This window comes from Pleurodeles waltl, chromosome 12 (genome assembly GCF_031143425.1).
Source record: "Pleurodeles waltl isolate 20211129_DDA chromosome 12, aPleWal1.hap1.20221129, whole genome shotgun sequence".
NCBI lineage: Eukaryota > Metazoa > Chordata > Amphibia > Caudata > Salamandridae > Pleurodeles > Pleurodeles waltl.
In genome coordinates, this window is record NC_090451.1 from 626055838 (window position 1) to 626072840 (window position 17003).

The window sequence follows — 17003 nt, forward strand, 5'->3', positions numbered from 1 at the left end:
TTCACTGTTTGAACCACACATGAGCCCATAGCTTTTATATAGTTGGATTAAGGACAGAGGGCCTCATTAGGAGGCTGGCGGGCAGCTGTTTTCGCCCGCTGGCCCAGGAGAACACTCCTAATATGACGGGCAAAAGTCCTCCATTACTCGTGGTCTTTTGCCTGCAGAGGCTTCAGCGGTCCTGTGAAGAGACTGCCGAAGTTGTAATGAGGCCTAGACTGTTGTTGGAATGGGGAGTATAGTTCAGAAATTGATCTTTTCCAGATTGTTTGTTCTTTGCATAAAAATGTTCTATGTCTTTGCCAAAAGGAAGATTCTAAGGACCTTCAGGGTCATTCTGCCAGAGCGAAGGCCACCACTATGGCATTGGCCAGGGACGTTTTAGTTCTGTGCAGCTGCCAGGTGGCTACAAGGTTTTGTACACAACTTCACCAGACATTACTGCCTTGACTCTCAGTTTCTCATGGAGGATAACTTTGCTTGCTCTAACCTGAAGGATTAACTGGTGTGAAATGCACTCCTCAGAACCCCACCTTTTTGGGAGGTACAGCTTTGGTATGTATTCAAAAGGCGAGGAATCTGGGGCTAGAAGTATTCATCAGAAGAATGAGTTACTTACCCACAGTAATGATCTTTCTGGTGAATACTCTAAATACTATCTCCTCACTGAATCACCCTTCTCCCAGTTCTGTGGAGTGGACTTCTAGGTAATGACAAATTTCCAAGTTAGATTGTGCACATGATCACAATTCTCAATCAGTTACCTCTCTCAATGCAATGGTGCATAATGTTTTGTTGCAAACTGAAGTCAGCGCACAGATGTGGTGCCTATAAAATTCCTTTGCGCTGTCACGTCTGTAGGCAAGAAGAAAGCACCACAGAGTCTGATAGTACCACCGACAGAACACTGGAGCAAATTGCTGGAAATACCTTTCTGGATCTAGTTTGGCACATAGAGGTTTCCGAAGTATTTGCAGAGTCTGCTGGTAGGTAGGCTGTCCACCACAACGAGCATTGCTGAAGGTAGGTAGGTTGTTTCTTGCCTGCAACCTAAACTCTGTAGGTGAGCTCTAGTGATTCACTCATAGCTGCTGCAGAAAAATATGGGCAAAGGGAGTTCCTGCTGCAGCCCTCCACCTTAAGCTACACATGCAGGTTAGAAATCAAGCTAAAACTCTATTTTATTCAAAGGTTAATCATATGAGACATGGTTCTAACTCAAATCAAGTTTTTCTTCTCTTTCATTCCATTTACAAAGCATCAACTGCAAATCCTCCTAAGTTGCTTGTCATAAAACACCAACATAGGTTTGAAAAGAATAAACATAGACCAATGGGTGTCAGCTGACAGGAGAATGAGGGAGGTAGAACAGCTCTGTTTTCAAATCATGAGACCAACACCTTGCAAACAACAGCACCTAAAGCTTGATCAATCTCATTCACAAAAGCTTAAGAGATCCCAATATCCTTCTTCTGTAGAGCCAAGTTTTCATTTGGAACACTTACACTCCCACCACTCCCCATTGCACATACACTGGCCTTTGTCTACATATCAACAATGAACTGACATTTCATGGCTACAACAGTGAGGGATATCTAAGAAATGCTTACCACTGTGAGGTGAAGACTCCATAGAAGATGGCCTCCCCTTTTGGACCTGGCAGGTAGAAAGCATGGTGGATGACATTAAACAGAAAGTGCTCTGGGGTTGAACAAGACAGCTGAGCTTTCAGGAAGGTAGTCCATTTCCTCTGTAGTACCTTATCTCCTCCAGTGTCACTCTAGAAAAAATACTATGATTAGGAAGTAATATTCTCACACAAAATCAATAAACTGTGTATGAACTATTCATCCTTAGGCACACACCCTGTGGCTTAATGAACAACATGTTACACATTAACGTCAATACTTATACTTGTCCATATGATCACTGTTAATCACTGGTGGGTGAAGACAAGTTTCAGGTGTTGGTGGCCCATGAACCAGCTTCCTACTCATGAGTCTGGAGGTGTCTGTGAGCAGTGAGCTACCTGAGCCAGTAAGATGGCCAATGGTGTCTACGTGAGTGACTTCCTGAAAGTCTGTCAGGCTCAGAGTACACTGAATACAAATTCCACTGGTTGCAAAGGACATTTACCACAATAACAATTACCCTTTGCAGCGACATGCCATGGGCAGTACTTCGCAGTAAACACCTCTACAGACCTGAAGGGGAATAATCATGGCCATGGCGAATGTTATGTATAAGAACCAAATAAATACACTTGACATCCAATGTAAGCGTGGAGTATTGCATTACTTTCATTAATTGATCTAAGTTCATAGGTCGTCTAAGCATGCAATTAGCATCAGAGTCTAATTTCAAAAGAAAACATCCCTCACTGAATGCCTCTGCCAAAATGACTGAAGTAACCTGAGAATGCGGCGAATGAGGTGAATGGATCGTACTCTAACTTTATGTTAGAGAAGCATGGTAAAGCATGCACTGTAATGGTAGGGAGTTATTTACTAACTTTTTATGTTGGATAAAGATGTGGCAAAAAGCAATCCAAAAGAATGCATTATTTTGACATCATAAAAGCCTTAGGGCGCAGCACAAATTTCAGAGCACCACAAGAGTATCTAAGCAACTTGTTGTAAATCTAGGCCTTAATATTCATATAGGCGATTTTAAAAGTATATAGTAATGGTGTACCTGAGTGTATCTCCAGTGATTATCACAGGATTACTAACTGCTCTGCTGGGTTTTTCCTCGAGTGGAACCAAAATGATGCCTAATCACCCTACAATTAAAATTACCAGTAAATAATGAAGTGGGATTACTACTGATTAAATGCCCTTGAGCTGCACCAGCTGTGGTAACCAAAGAGGGAAAACAAAGAAACTACATGTAACTGAGAAGGCTTCTTTGCTCTGACACCCTTTTAAATTCTATGAAAAATAAAGCAGTGGATCTAAGATTTGGACTAATCGGCTAGTAACAGGAATTAGTAGATAAATTAATTACTCATGGTTGTGCCATTACTCTGCCTGTGAAAAGAAAGCACCTTCAGGGTTTCCTGGGGAACTTTTCCCCAGAGAAAAGCTGATGCAATATGTCCTGAGTAAACAGCACAGTGGTAGGGAGGTTCTTGAGAAAATCAGTGGGGTAATCTTGAGTTCTGAAGTAAATTCCTCATTCCATAACTGATAACGATAGTGTAACTTCATCCCCTAATATTACTTATAACAACAGTATTTGTATTGTGCGTGACAATTTACTGTTGCATACTTACCCACAATCTAAATGTATAGAAAAAATTTAAATACCGCATGTGTAGGCTTACACTTGCACATGGTAGACAATTACACCTTTTTTTCCTATTGGTCAAATTTCCAGACATGTGCCACAAAGATGTATATTTTTGTAGATTACTGTGCTTAAGTCTGCACACTAAATCTACTTCTACAGGCTTTCCTATGGGCAGAAAATCCAGAGATGAAGTGCTGGGGACAATGTGCATTTTCACAATTCCTTTCACGATTTTTCTTTAGTCACATACAGCCACTTTATTGCTTTTCTACTTACTTTACACACACGTGCCACTCTTGACACTGTCAGCTTCTCGAAGAAGTCAAATTCCTTTGCAGTCTCCTCGAAGAAGAAATAGACCTTCCCGTCACTAGGCTGATCAGGATGTTGGATGTCGAAGGATGCCACGAACGCTGCATCGGCTACATGGTGAAAATATCACAGGCATTGAATCACGGGGCTAACAAGCTAGCTATTTATGACCCACTATTGTATAAAACATTTCTCTTTTAATTTTAATTTAGAAAATATTTATTTTGTGTAAATTGTCATTTATTGAGCACAAAAGACACTTTGTTGGCCCTGTGTAGTTATTCACTTTTAAGCTACATCATGGCTTGCGTAGGCAGATAATTTAATAGCTATAAGGATAGATTTATTTTCAGGGCAGGGTGGTTGAAGGGTTGGTAGGACAGTGGATGATAAAGGTATAGTCCAGAAGAGAGGATCTAGAGCAGCACTATGTTTCCTTTCATCAAGCCATTTGGGGTTGGGTGGAGATGTTGAGGAACCATCCAGGCCAATCAGAACTCAGTGGGCAGTGGCTAGGTAGTTTCTGAACTACTACACAATGTTCCTTTCCTTATCTACTTTATTGATAAGCACAGCACAGGGGACTAAACAGCCGTAAAAGGAGTCTCTAAGAGTTGTGGTCACAAAATAAATAATTAAATAAATACATAGCACACTGGCTATTCACTCAAGAGCTCTCCTGAGGCATGTTGTGGTCACTGTAGCTGACAGCTGATCACCGGATATACCTGTGCAATTCTACTGACATACGGGACCTTTTCTTGTGAATAGGTGTGTAGTTATATTGGTGGAATGGAATATTATGAATGTCTTCCTTGCTAGGCAAAGTCAATCGCTGAAGAAAGGAGTGATGTGTTTGGGAATAACATTCATGCAGTGATTATCTGAACAAACTAGAGCCCCTACGCTAATCAAAGACAACAAGGTACATAGGGGTGTTTCCAAAGTGCATTTACATTATAAAAAATGCATGGTGGGCCAAGGGCATAAGATCTTCATCAAAAGCTAGTCAGAACCAATACGTTCATTCATTGAGGTATCAACCGCAGAAGCTACCAGCAAAACCTACAATAGAACAGACATATTCTTACTGTGCAGCCAGCCAAGGGATTCGTCAGTCTTTAGGCTGGTCCTGTTGCCAAGGTTACGGTAGATGATGGGCTTGTTGCCTTGAAAATTGCTCATAGTCCCTGTATATAGCTCTCCATCTAGAAACCAGGAAAGATAATTTTCAGTTACATGAAAGCATTTTATTTGTACTTGGTTGCGTGTGCTTCGTTGTGGAAAGTCGAGTTCTCAAAGTTCAGTAACGACAGCGTGTAATTAAATGAATGTTAACTTTTTTTTACATTGCTGTGCTCAATATTCATAATTATTGCATTTGCCTAACATTGATCCACGAGGTCGGTTTCATTTTATGAGCTTAGGATAGCCACAAGAGATACATTCATACATGATGTATCAAAATGGGATCAAGTGCATATTCGTTTTTTACTGTAACGGTCTGGCCTTCATTGCCCTTCACTGTCAACCACTTCTATGAGGTGTAAGGGCGTAAACACTGTTGAAACGTTTAGCAGTGACTATAAGAATTTGACCAAAACTTGCTAGAAGGCATGAAAACTGACACTCTCTTGGCATCATTCATCATCCAGACTAAAGATATCCTTTGTTTGAGCATTGATCCACACTAGACATTAGGGTCACCCCAAATATTTCTTTTCATCACTTGTTTAAAACTTTTTCGCTTAAATGTTACTTTCCCAGCTCATCCCTCAACGTGCTTCTTCACCGTTATGTAGAGATACACACATGTCTAAATGTATGCTATCATTTTTCTCTCCCACTGCTTGTCTCTGCTCTTTACTAATCACATACAAAAAGTATAGTGATTAAAACTGGATTTGTAAAGCGGTTTGATAACTTTAGGAAAGTTTCCACACAATAAATGCCTGCTACTGGGCTGCTAATTGTAGGGATTCACAAATCTCTGGCCTAATGAATACCAGTGCTTCCTAGACTGATCTCAGTTTCATGTCTCTTTCTCTCACCACGCAAAACTTTTTAACTTTATCTCACTTTTGCAGACTTTTTCTGTCACTCTTTTCTCATGTTTTTATTGGGTTTGTTATCTTCTTTTCATCCTTCTTCTGTCTTTCTCTCTCTCTCTCTTGCTTTGCTTCAAAATCTGATGGTTGGTCTCTGTCCAGACAAATAAGCAGTGGTGCCCCCAATCCCCAACTACGGCACAAATTAAGCACTGCTTTCAGAGCTTTCTTTTTTTGGACTATTACAACCTAGGTTCTACAGATGTAATCAAGAAGTACTTGATAGTTCGAAGGGAATCAATGATGTAAGATAAAGTGCATTCGCCAGTCATTTGTGCACTGGTTTGCTAAGTAGGTCTCAACTAGGTTGTGACTAGAGGAATTCAAGGTATCAATAATTTAAGGCCATTCACAGTGAGAGTCTGTCATTCTCACTTAGTCTCCCTCATACTCGCTGATTCACTCAGTCATACTCATTCTCATTCACTCCTTATAACTCTAAATCACTCATACTCACTCAGTCTCTCTTGTTAACAATTGGTCTGACTCAATCTCACTCTCACTCATACACAGTCATTTTCACACAGTCTCACTTAATGTCACTCAGTCTGACAATCAGTCTCATTCATGCTCACTCTGTCTCACTCAATTTCGGACTCACCTAGACTCACTCACACTTGACTCTCCCCCAGAGTAAAACTCACTGGCATTCTCCCTCACCCTCACTCATTCTACCTTGTACTCACTCTTCCTATCACTCATTGTCACTCTCTTTGATTCACTCCTTCACTGACACTCACTTTAACATATGCATGTAGACACAGACATGCTTACACATACTCACAGTCTCTCATGGACACACGCTCTCACATATACATGCACAACATTTAAAACTTTTTTTGTTATTACCTGTGCAGGCCCCATTTGGACTCCTGTTGCTTCTTTCTACTTCCGGTGCTTGAAACTGAAAACCTCAAACCTGCGCAGTCACAGATTTGAGGTTTTAGTTTCTGCTCTTTCACTAATCAGCAAGTCACTCAACCCTTTCCTACCTGGTACAGAGTTTGGAAAGGGTAGAGTGACGTGCTGATTGCTGTGTATCCGCAGGAATTGCAAGCCTTGAACCTGCAGCACCCATGGCTAGCTTTAGCTGGGATGATTCCCCATGTGACAGTTTGGGAAGTGTTGAGGGGTGCAAGCGCCCCGGGGAAGGCCTGAAGGTTTCACCAGCCCTGGATAATCTCGGATGACTGGTGCAGGGCCTTTCGTGTGCCCCTGCGACAGACATGAGCCATTCTCACTCGCTGTATCAGGCTGCTGCTGGTTAGCATTTTCTTCATTATACCAGGAGTGATTACAAATTATTATTCACTCTTTTGTATAATTTAAATGGGCCAGAAAACAAGGGGGCATATCCCTAGAGCCCAAAATGGAGAACCGCTGCTGATGCCCTAATGAGTACCTGGGAATGAGAAATAATACGCATGTTTTCTCCATTATAGAGTTCTAAAATGATAATCAGGAGCAAATTGGGCACCCGCTAATTTGTGCACCTAGTGATATAGCAAAGTAGTAGATATGCAGTTTGCATCCGATTTTTGCTGTCTAAATGTGATTGGGTACTTAGAGTAAGCGTGCTTTGTTTTCTGTCAGCGGTCCTCTAAGATGCATTCACAATGCTTCCTCCCAGTCTAGTTAATGGTAAGTCTTAACATTTGTGTTTTTGAAACTAACTCAGTACTTGTATTCTGGGTTACTAAAAACGTTTATAAAAATAAACATGAAAATGTACCTTTTAATGTGTGTGTGTATATAAAATGCATGTGCGTACAGATATATAAATACATATATATATATATATATATATATATATATACACATATATATATATATATATATCAATGATGTTATTTGAGATGTCATCAGTGATGTCATAAATGATGTCACAGAACATGTCATGCGTGATGCAATATGGGAGGTCATAAGCAGTGCATGGCGGGGGCACAAGTTATATTTAGCGCTGTTACCTATAACTGGTGAATTTCGTGTTTTTTTTTTGTTCAAAACGTTAATGTTGTCACTGACATACTCATCTAACTATAACCTGAGTTCAACCTTTATTTTTTCAGTGAACTTTCAAGGTTTTTTTAAAAAAACAAAAAAAAATTATCACACCTAACTATATCGTTATTTTAATCTTCTTTTGTTAGTTAATTTTTTTTTTTTTTTAATGTAAATTAATATTTTATTACCATACAAAAAGCCAACCTCGCACAGCAGGCCTGGACAAGGAGAGTGGGCCATGTGATGTCCTTACCCGAGCCTTTTGTCCTCCAGGACTCCACCTCTGGGGCCAAAATCGATCGAAGGGGAGGCAGCGTGCAGCCCCCCCTCCCCATGTCTTAATAGGCCCTGGGGACCCAATCCCCCAGGTTCAAATATAATAAAAAAAGGGGAGCACAGTCCCCCTCCTCAAGTCCTATCCCTAGGGCCGCATTACATTATAAAGGGGAGACAGTTGGTGTGGCCTCCTACCTGAGTCAAATTAGGCCCGCAGACCCTATCCCCTGGGGCCTCCTTTAATTAATGGTAGGTGGGTGACACTGTGCCTACCGGGGCATCCACCAAGCACAATGTTGGGGGCTGTGGGGGAGCCCTAGGACCCCTGTAGCTCCAGCCAGCTCTCTGCATCCCACTGGAACTGGCACTGCTCCCGCCGGAGGGAGCAGCTATTTATGCTGCTCCTTCAGGGCAGGAGCAATATGTAGTTCTGTTTTCCTTTCTGCATCAGTGCGGGCAAGGAAACAGAATACAAGTCTGGTCCCTGTCGGTGGGAGCAGGTAGTTATAGTTAGGACCAAGTTTCCATAGGAAAAGCTTTTTTTTGTTTACCAATATCTTTGGTGCCATTTGATGACTCTTCACAAAATTTCAAAACTACTACAACAGTCAGTTCAGCTGCTATCTTGAAAGTTTTGGGGTGATTCGTCAAGCTGGGACAGAGAAAAAAGGGGGGGGGGTCCCAAAATGTGTTTTCCACATGCAATTTCCCATTTTGAACATGACTACAGCCTGAACCTCTGAGCGGAACTACACCATATTTGGCAGAAAGCTGTCTCTTGGTATAGAAAGCGTGCTTCTGTGATTTGGTGTAAAGCTATAGTTTTGGAGTTATCAAAAGAAACAGAAATATCGAGGGATACGGACACTTCACGGATCCACTTGCAGAGGATCCTTGGATCCCGGGGAAAAGCAAGGCCCTGATTGAGTGGATGAAAGGAAAGTTGCAGCTGCCATTTTGTTTTCCGCATCTGCTCAGGGGAGGTAAAAATATAGTGTAAAAACATTTAAGTGGTCTGTATACAGATATCCTGACCCTTAGGACTGATGGAGAGGTTCCTTAGGGACCAATATGGGCAAAATATTGCCCTTTTTTTCCATCAAGGCCACAGATCCACTGAGGGATCAGTGCATCTCCCCTGTGTAAACTCACAAAGGGTCAGCGGATCAAGGAAACAAAAAAAATACACCAACTGCCTCCAACCCCTAGCTGTGCACCACCAAAGACCGTACGCACTGTGGGTTTGGGTGCATGATGGAGGGATAGACGTGTGCAGTGGCAGGTGTATCAACATGGGGTAAGTAGATATTACTTCACGTTAAAAAAAATAGAACTTCATTAAAAAAAACATAGGTTACAGGGATGTTACAGTTAGGTTGACGTTTCAGCAGTTATAGTTATACTTATGGTTATACTTTTCTAAAGAGACTATAACTTGTGCCGGAAAGTAACTATTGGCAACGAGTTATAGTTTCTTAACATAAGTGTAAATAGAAGTATAACTATAACTGATGAATTTCCATGGTTTTGTATGGGTAAAACGTCAACCTAACTATAACCTTTTGTAACCTTTGTTTTTTTCCTGTGGAAAAAATAAATAAATAAATAAAAAATACACACACACACACACACACATATATATTAATTTGGAGACTTTTAATGCAATAATGAAATTCAACAGCAGCCTTTATACTCAAGTAAACTATTTCACTATTTCAACGCAATAATACCTTAGCTTAAGGTATTTTTTTTTTTTTGTACATTTCTGTCTGTATTTATCTATGTTAATTTGGGAAGTTCTGAATAAATTAGGCTGAAGCTAGAATTTTCCACTATTATTGAACTCTTATCTTTGAATGTCTGACGGGTTTCAATAATGTGAATAACCATAGGTGATGAATCAATACACTCCTATGAAAACATTCATTCGTCTATCCTTTGGGCCTGACTCTGTGGTGAACATCTTTAATATCTACACTAGAGGGGTCAGGGGGGGTCAAGTCTCCAAAACCCTCTGCGCCCTCGTAGCCCTCTTACAAAATTATCCCCGCCACCACAAAACCATTGTGGCTGGGGACTTCAACGTCACATTCGAGCCTCTTGACTGGGATGATCTCAGGTCCACCCACGAGGAAGATCAAGCCTGGTCTATCCCCGCCCTGTCAATCCCACCCATCAAGAGATGGACGCCGGTCGCTATTCAGGTCAAATCACTGACCATGGAGTTTGGGCTCAGGGCGCTAAATGGCAGAACCAATTCAGACATCAATGGCAGTCATACGTACAATAAAACCAACCACACCAGCAGAATCGACTATTGTCTATTCGATATAAGATTATGGCCTCTAGTCATCGACATGACGATCATCGAAAGGACTGAAAGTGATCACAACCCTCTCTCTGTCCTCACATTAGCTCCAGGTAATCTCCCAGACACGTCCAACTCCGCAGCTGTAGCACCCGAGGGCATTAGCCTGGCCAACAATAAAAGACACTTAAAATGGGACAAGGTCGTGGCTCGGCCCGCACTCATCAACGCTGCCAATAACACCCTAAAATCCACACTAATGGGCCTAGAGGCAGGTTCTGCAATTCCCCACCAGGAAATAAGTTCAATCCACACCTCCTGCTTTAGGGATATCGCAGCTCACTTCTCAGTACTTCCAGCCCACGACGACAAACGACCCATAGGTAGGCACCGCTGGTTCAACAAAACGTGTCGGTCCCTAAACAAGCGCCTAGTTCAAGCCATTAAATCCAAGGACCCCACCGCCATCCACGTAGCTAGGAAGTCCTATAAATCTGCAATACGCGTAGCCAAGCGTGATCAAGATAACAAATGGTGGACAGCACTCAGCGACGCTGTGCGCGAGAGGAACCATAGTCTGTTCTGGTCCCTGGCAGCGCGAGGCCCAGAAACTAGTGGTTTGGACATCACAACCAACATTGCCCCAAGAGACTGGATAGTTCACTTTAGTAGTCTGTACTCCCCTGATCATGATAGCCCCATCCCTGTTCATACGGGCCCCCACCTAAATCTCTCATTAGCACCCACCACCGCAGCACCCCTGTTGTTTTCCCAAAGCGATATAACCTACTCTCTAAGCACCTTAAAACGCGGCAGGGCCCCTGGATCAGACTGCGTCCCAGCAGACCTGTTCTCAACAGACCTAGCATCCTGGTCAAGATACCTCACCATTCTAGCTAACGCAATAGCATCTGGGGCGCCAATCCCCGAGTCTTGGAAAGCAGCTATTGTTATTCCAATCTTTAAAAAGGGCGACAGATCACTTCCCTGCAACTATAGACCTATTAGCCTAATTGACTGTGTCCAAAAAGTCTTCTGCCACTGCCTCCTAGGAAAGATCGAAGTATGGATGACTGACCATGATATCCTTAGCCCCCTCCAAGCCGGTTTCCGAAAGAAGATTTCCACCACTGACCAAGCCCTCAGATTCCTATTATTATATTGGAAAATAGTGTACATTGGTAAAGGCAGCCTTTATGTAGCTTTTGTGGACCTCAAATCTGCTTTTGACCTAGTACCTCGCAACAAACTTTGGGCCACTCTCTCTCGGATGGGAATCCCGGAGCACATTCTTGCCATTTTGATACGACTCCACGAGGACAACTACGCACAAGTCAGGTGGGGCAACAAGGGCCAACTAACTGATAGAATCCACGTTTCCCGGGGTGTGCGGCAAGGGTGCGCACTTGCCCCGACCCTCTTTTCCCTGTATATCAATGAAATTGTCCCCTCCCTCCTCAGACTGCAGGCTGACGCACCCTCACTTGGCACACAAAAAATCCCAGTCTTACTTTTTGCCGATGACACTCTTCTGATATCCAAGACCCCTAGTAGTCTAAGGAAACTCCTTGCGTGCTTCGAGCATTTCTGCTCATCACAGGGACTCGAAATCAACGCCTCGAAAACAAAACTAATGACCCTTAATCCCCACAGATCTTTTAAAGGGAAGTTTACTCTGGAGGGCTCCTCACTTGAGAAGGTGGGCATTTTCAGCTACCTGGGCATAACATTCACTGACAACATGTCCTGGAAGCCACACATAGGAAAACAAGCCCTAAAACTAAGACAAACAACAGGGGCTCTACTAAAAAATTTCCACCTCTCACACACAAAACCAATTCGCCCAGCATTACAGTTATACGAAGCACAGGCCGTTTCCTCAGCGCTTTACGGGGCTGAACTTTGGGGCTATACCAAAACCCAAGACTTAACCACCGCTGAAAACAACTTCCTAAAAAACCTTGTGTCCCTTCCGCTAAGCACCCCACTGTTCCCTCTTTTCAAGGATCTTGGCATCAAGCATATTGGTCACAAAGCCCGCCTGCGACCCCTGCTGTACTGGCGGCGTCTCTGGACCACTCCGGAGCTCAACATCTTCACTGAAGCTCTACAGGTCATCCTAAAAGCTGACCATCTTCACAGAATCCCCTGGCTACGATGCATCAAGGAGCAACTGTACTCACTCGGGCTCGATGATCTCTGGAACTCACCAGCCACGTCAGTCTTTCCCTCGAAAAGCAAACTAAAGGAACTATACTGGCAAATGGCCAACCTCGAAGACACGAGGGCTGCACTGCACACTACACTATCTTGTGACTTTGCCAACCTAAAAGAGTCATGCAAGTACGAAGCTTTCTGGGACCTAATCACGGCCCCAAGGGAAAGGAAACTGTACTTCCAGCTCCGCATTGGAACACTCCCATTAAGACTTTTCACCAGTAGCTGGTCACACAATGAATCAACCGCATGCCCCGCCTGCAAAGCCCCCGTCGAGAATCTCCCTCACCTCTTTTTTGCTTGCCCCGCGTACACCGCCCCCCGTAGGAGATGGCTGGCCCCGGCATGCAGACTACTGGGAGTCCGCTGCTCTGCGCTAGCCCTGCGAATCCTCAGATCAGACACCAGGCCAACGCTAGTGATCGCCATCGCCAAATTCCTCGGAGCTAGTTGGCTTGTCAGAGGGAAAACTCTTATGGATAAAGACTCTAAATAAGACTGTCCCAACATCCTGCGCAGCGCATTTTATTTTATTCCATTTTTATTCCACTTTTATTTCACTTTTTCCATTTTTCTCTTATCTTTTACTCATTTTTTATCATTATATTTACCTGTAATTTTGATTATGTGTATTTATTTGTATTTGTTACTGCTCACGCTTTTTTGGCTCTTGTAGCCGCAATAAAGCTCTTTTGAATTGAATTGAAAACATGCACAATTTAGTATCAAAGTGGTGCACATCTACATCTGTTTAAGACCCATTAGGAACGGACCCTCTTTGAAAAGAAAAATCCTATCTGTCAGTTAGCAAAGCTATTGCACTGGCAGTCATGGGTGACAGCATTTAGAAGCTTTCAAAAATCAACCTAATTTCCGTTTCCCACATAAAAAAATAAATAAAAAATACATACAGAAAACAACATGTTTTTTACCTGCTTTAACGTGTGAAAATCAGTGTAAACGGGAAAACAGAAGCCTTCATTTTAATATATAAATACCCACATTAACGTCATATTGATTTTCCGAACAGTAAGTCACATCTACGGCCACCAGATGGCAGAATTAGATCGAAAGTGAAAACTTGACTGACTTTACTTCATTACTTACCAACCATTACGGCTGTGTGTTTGTGTGCAGGGTCAAACGGTGACTGCCCCTTCGCATCCACAGTGCTGTTGGGAACCAGAGAAAAGCTCTCAGCATCCTGCAAAACAAAAAACATAAGATAATAGAGGGGAAATCTGATGCCTCTGCCGATCTGACATACAGTGCTCAAGTCATAATCGGACATGCACAGCGTTGTATTTAATGCCAGGGTCAATTTGTTTCTGCTCTTAAACCTTCCATTCAGAGACATTGAGCTCACAAGGTAAAGAGTCACCCACACACCCAGGTCAAGATTGTCACTGAGCCACCTGCTTCCCATTCATTACAAGGGTATTCCTACTGCAATATTGCAAACAAAATATCATCCTTAAAAATATCATAGCCAAAATAGTGACAACCAAAATATTGTGAAGGTAAGTAAGTATAGGTAAGTTTACTATGCTTCCCTCTACATACATTTACTTTCCTGATATGTAAAAGATATGTGTAATTCCAAGGTAGGTGGATTTACGGCTAAGAATAGGAAACCTATACTTATCACCACAGTATGTTTTTTAAGCATTTCGGTCCCTGATATTGTGATGCAGACATTTTTACAAGGCCAGAGGGAGACTAGAGCGCACAGACTTACAATGTAGGCGCAGTTGGGGCTGAAGGCGCCGGTGCCGCAGGTGTACAGGTGTGTCGTGTTCACCGGGGCCAGGACTCGGTTGAAGTTGAAACACTCGGTCTGTGGATAAAAGGCATGGGTTACAATCAGACAATCTACTCAGGCGGCTAGAGGGGCCTGGGCTAACTCTAGCTTTTCAGGCCCTTAGCCACAGCAAGTGATGCACATATAAAAATAATATTGTTTTTACATTATAATACTAAAACAAAAAAAAAAACTGTGCAGTTAATTCAACAAATAGAAGGAAAATCGTGTGATGGGAATGAGAAGGTGAAATAAGAAAAACAATATTTTTCTTATTTCTCAAAACTTATAAACATGCGCATAAAAAAAAAAAAACACCACTAAAAATACATGTTTCACAGTTCAGCACATACTGTACTAGAAATATTTTTTTTAGAAATGAATAACTGTCTAAATTTAGAACCCTCTTTCATCCTGAGCACCGGACCAAAGATCCACTCATCTCTTCCCTATGATAGGCCCTCGGAGGAGTGTCTCGAACTGGCTGTTATCAGAAGTAATTTTCCTTTTGGGTTAAATAGCAATATATGGTTTATGACTTAGTATTGAGAATATTTAACTTAATTTATTTGCAAAACTGTTTTACTTTGACTGCCATTTACTGTCTCCACTGCTGTCTTCTGATGCATTAGAGATCTACAATTTAATCTAGAGTTGTAGTTATCAACTCATGCTCCTTGGCTTCAGACCTGTATCTAGTCTCTAGACAGGATGCTCAGTGAGTTGAGCTTTCAGCGCTAGAACACTTGTGATCAGCAGGTCACTAGTCTGAATCCTGGTATGGCTGACTCAGCATTCTACCTTCCGCCAGATTCGTAAAATGATTCCCAACAGTTAGGCAATAGTAACATCTGTTGTTTACAGCCCCTACAAACAGCAGAAGTGCCATTAAAAAAACAATGTATTATTAATAACTGTTCTTTGTGGTGCTGAATTTCACCATCTCCATATGTCGCCCTGTTATTTGCAAACAAACTTTCATTGTAATGTTTAAAAACAATCATATGCTGATTATTTTGAGGGATGCCTCTGTTTTCTTTATTTTACAGAGACTACTTATACTGCACGGACCTAGCCCTGAGCAACAGCAGCTCATTGTACAGACAAGAGAAAACAAACGGGTTGGAAGTGATTAGATTTGAAGAAAGGACCTGGCTGGTTTTGAAACCTAATTATTTTTAAGCGTTTCTTTGTGGGAGCGTTTCCTCGTAAAAAAAATGTACAGGACAATTTTTGCTTAGCTCTTCAACCACATACGTACGTTTAGCAGACGTTCCCTCCCTCCTGTTGTCCGATTATTTTTACCAAAAAATTTGAAAACTTTGTTAAGTTTGTAATGTCGCTGGCCAGTGATGTAACTGTCCAGCCGACGTGCAGCGTGCTGAAGGGGTGTTGTGTGTTATACAACACCCGGGGTGAAATCCCCGGATGTTCACGAGGGATTTTACCCCGAGGTTTATGCTTTTTGGTTTGCTCCGTGGCCGCCGGCTCAGAGCTTTAAAATAAAGAAGGGCGTGGCTGGGTGCGGCCAGAGCAGCGCAGCAAGATAGAGACCCGTGCGGACGGGCTCATCTTGAATTGACGCCGCACGCAGCCGCGCCGACCGAAATAAAATACACAGAGTTGCGTGTATTTCTTCAGCGGCAGCGCGCTATACTCGCTGCGTGTCTAAGCCCTTTTAAGGGCTTTGGACACAACAAATTGGCGACAAGGAGAGGCGAGTCCACGCCTCGAGGTTCGAGCCCTGCCGCGGCCGCTTGACTGCCGCGGTGCTCGTGCGGCGGGGCGGGCAGCCAGAGAAAAAAAATATATATACACATAATTTTTCAGAAAAGAAGACCAAACCACAAAAAAAAAAAAAAAAAGGACAAAGGAAAATAAATGCACCCATACCGGATCTCTATCACATAAGTGCATATTTGAAGAGGAAAATCCACGCCACAACTCGAAAAGAGAAGGAGGTATCAGGACACAGTGAGTACAGGTTCCACCCCCCCCCCCAAAGAGAGCAATCAGGCACAAAATAAAAGGCACCTTCAGCACAAGCATAATAGCAATAAACCTGTCCAACATCACCCCAACCACAATGTCAGCAATACCTCCAGTAGAACCCTTTGTGGTGGAAGGGGCTCCCTCGACACAAGAGCCCAAGTGGAGAGAATGGGTGGAAAGAGTGTTGCTGTTCTTTGAGGCCACAAAAGTAGCGAATGACCAGAAACGTGCCATGCTCATCCACATAGGAGGCAAGGACATATGTAAGATATCAAAAAACCTTGTGGAAGATGCGCCCAAGACACACACGACACTCATAGCTGCCCTCAACCGCCATTTTGAGCCAATGGTCAATACTGATTATGAGAGGTTTATATTTAGACAAGCGAGACAACAGATGGACGAATCGCTAGATGCTTTTCACCTAAGACTAAGGGAGCTGGCGGGCACGTGTAGGTTTAATGATGAGACTGAAGAAGTCCGAGGACAATTAATACAAGGGTGTGCCTCCCTTCCCCTTAGGGAACGCATCCTAGAGGAATCAGGGAAATCGTTACCGGACATTCTACAGCTGGGCCGAACAAAGGAGCTCTCGAAAGCCAGGGCTTCCCACAGGGAAGCGGCATTACAACGTCCCATAAAAGAAGAGGTCACCAATGCAGTCATGACACCCCGGAAGAAAACCCCACAAAAA

General features: G+C 42.8%; 1 protein-coding gene across 4 annotated transcripts in view; it reads right to left on the reverse strand.

The window, feature by feature from the left end:
• SEMA4A (semaphorin 4A) overlaps positions 1–17003 on the reverse strand; it is a 279310-nt gene that overhangs the window by 40240 nt on the left and 222067 nt on the right. For all 4 annotated transcript variants that reach the window (XM_069218012.1, XM_069218011.1, XM_069218009.1 and 1 more), the window contains exons 5-9: positions 14255–14353; positions 13624–13720; positions 4695–4811; positions 3568–3713; positions 1611–1780 (exon numbers count right to left, since the gene is read on the reverse strand). In XM_069218012.1, coding sequence (XP_069074113.1) covers positions 1611–1780; positions 3568–3713; positions 4695–4811; positions 13624–13720; positions 14255–14353 — 629 coding nt within the window. The remainder of the gene's footprint in view (positions 1–1610; positions 1781–3567; positions 3714–4694; positions 4812–13623; positions 13721–14254; positions 14354–17003) is intronic.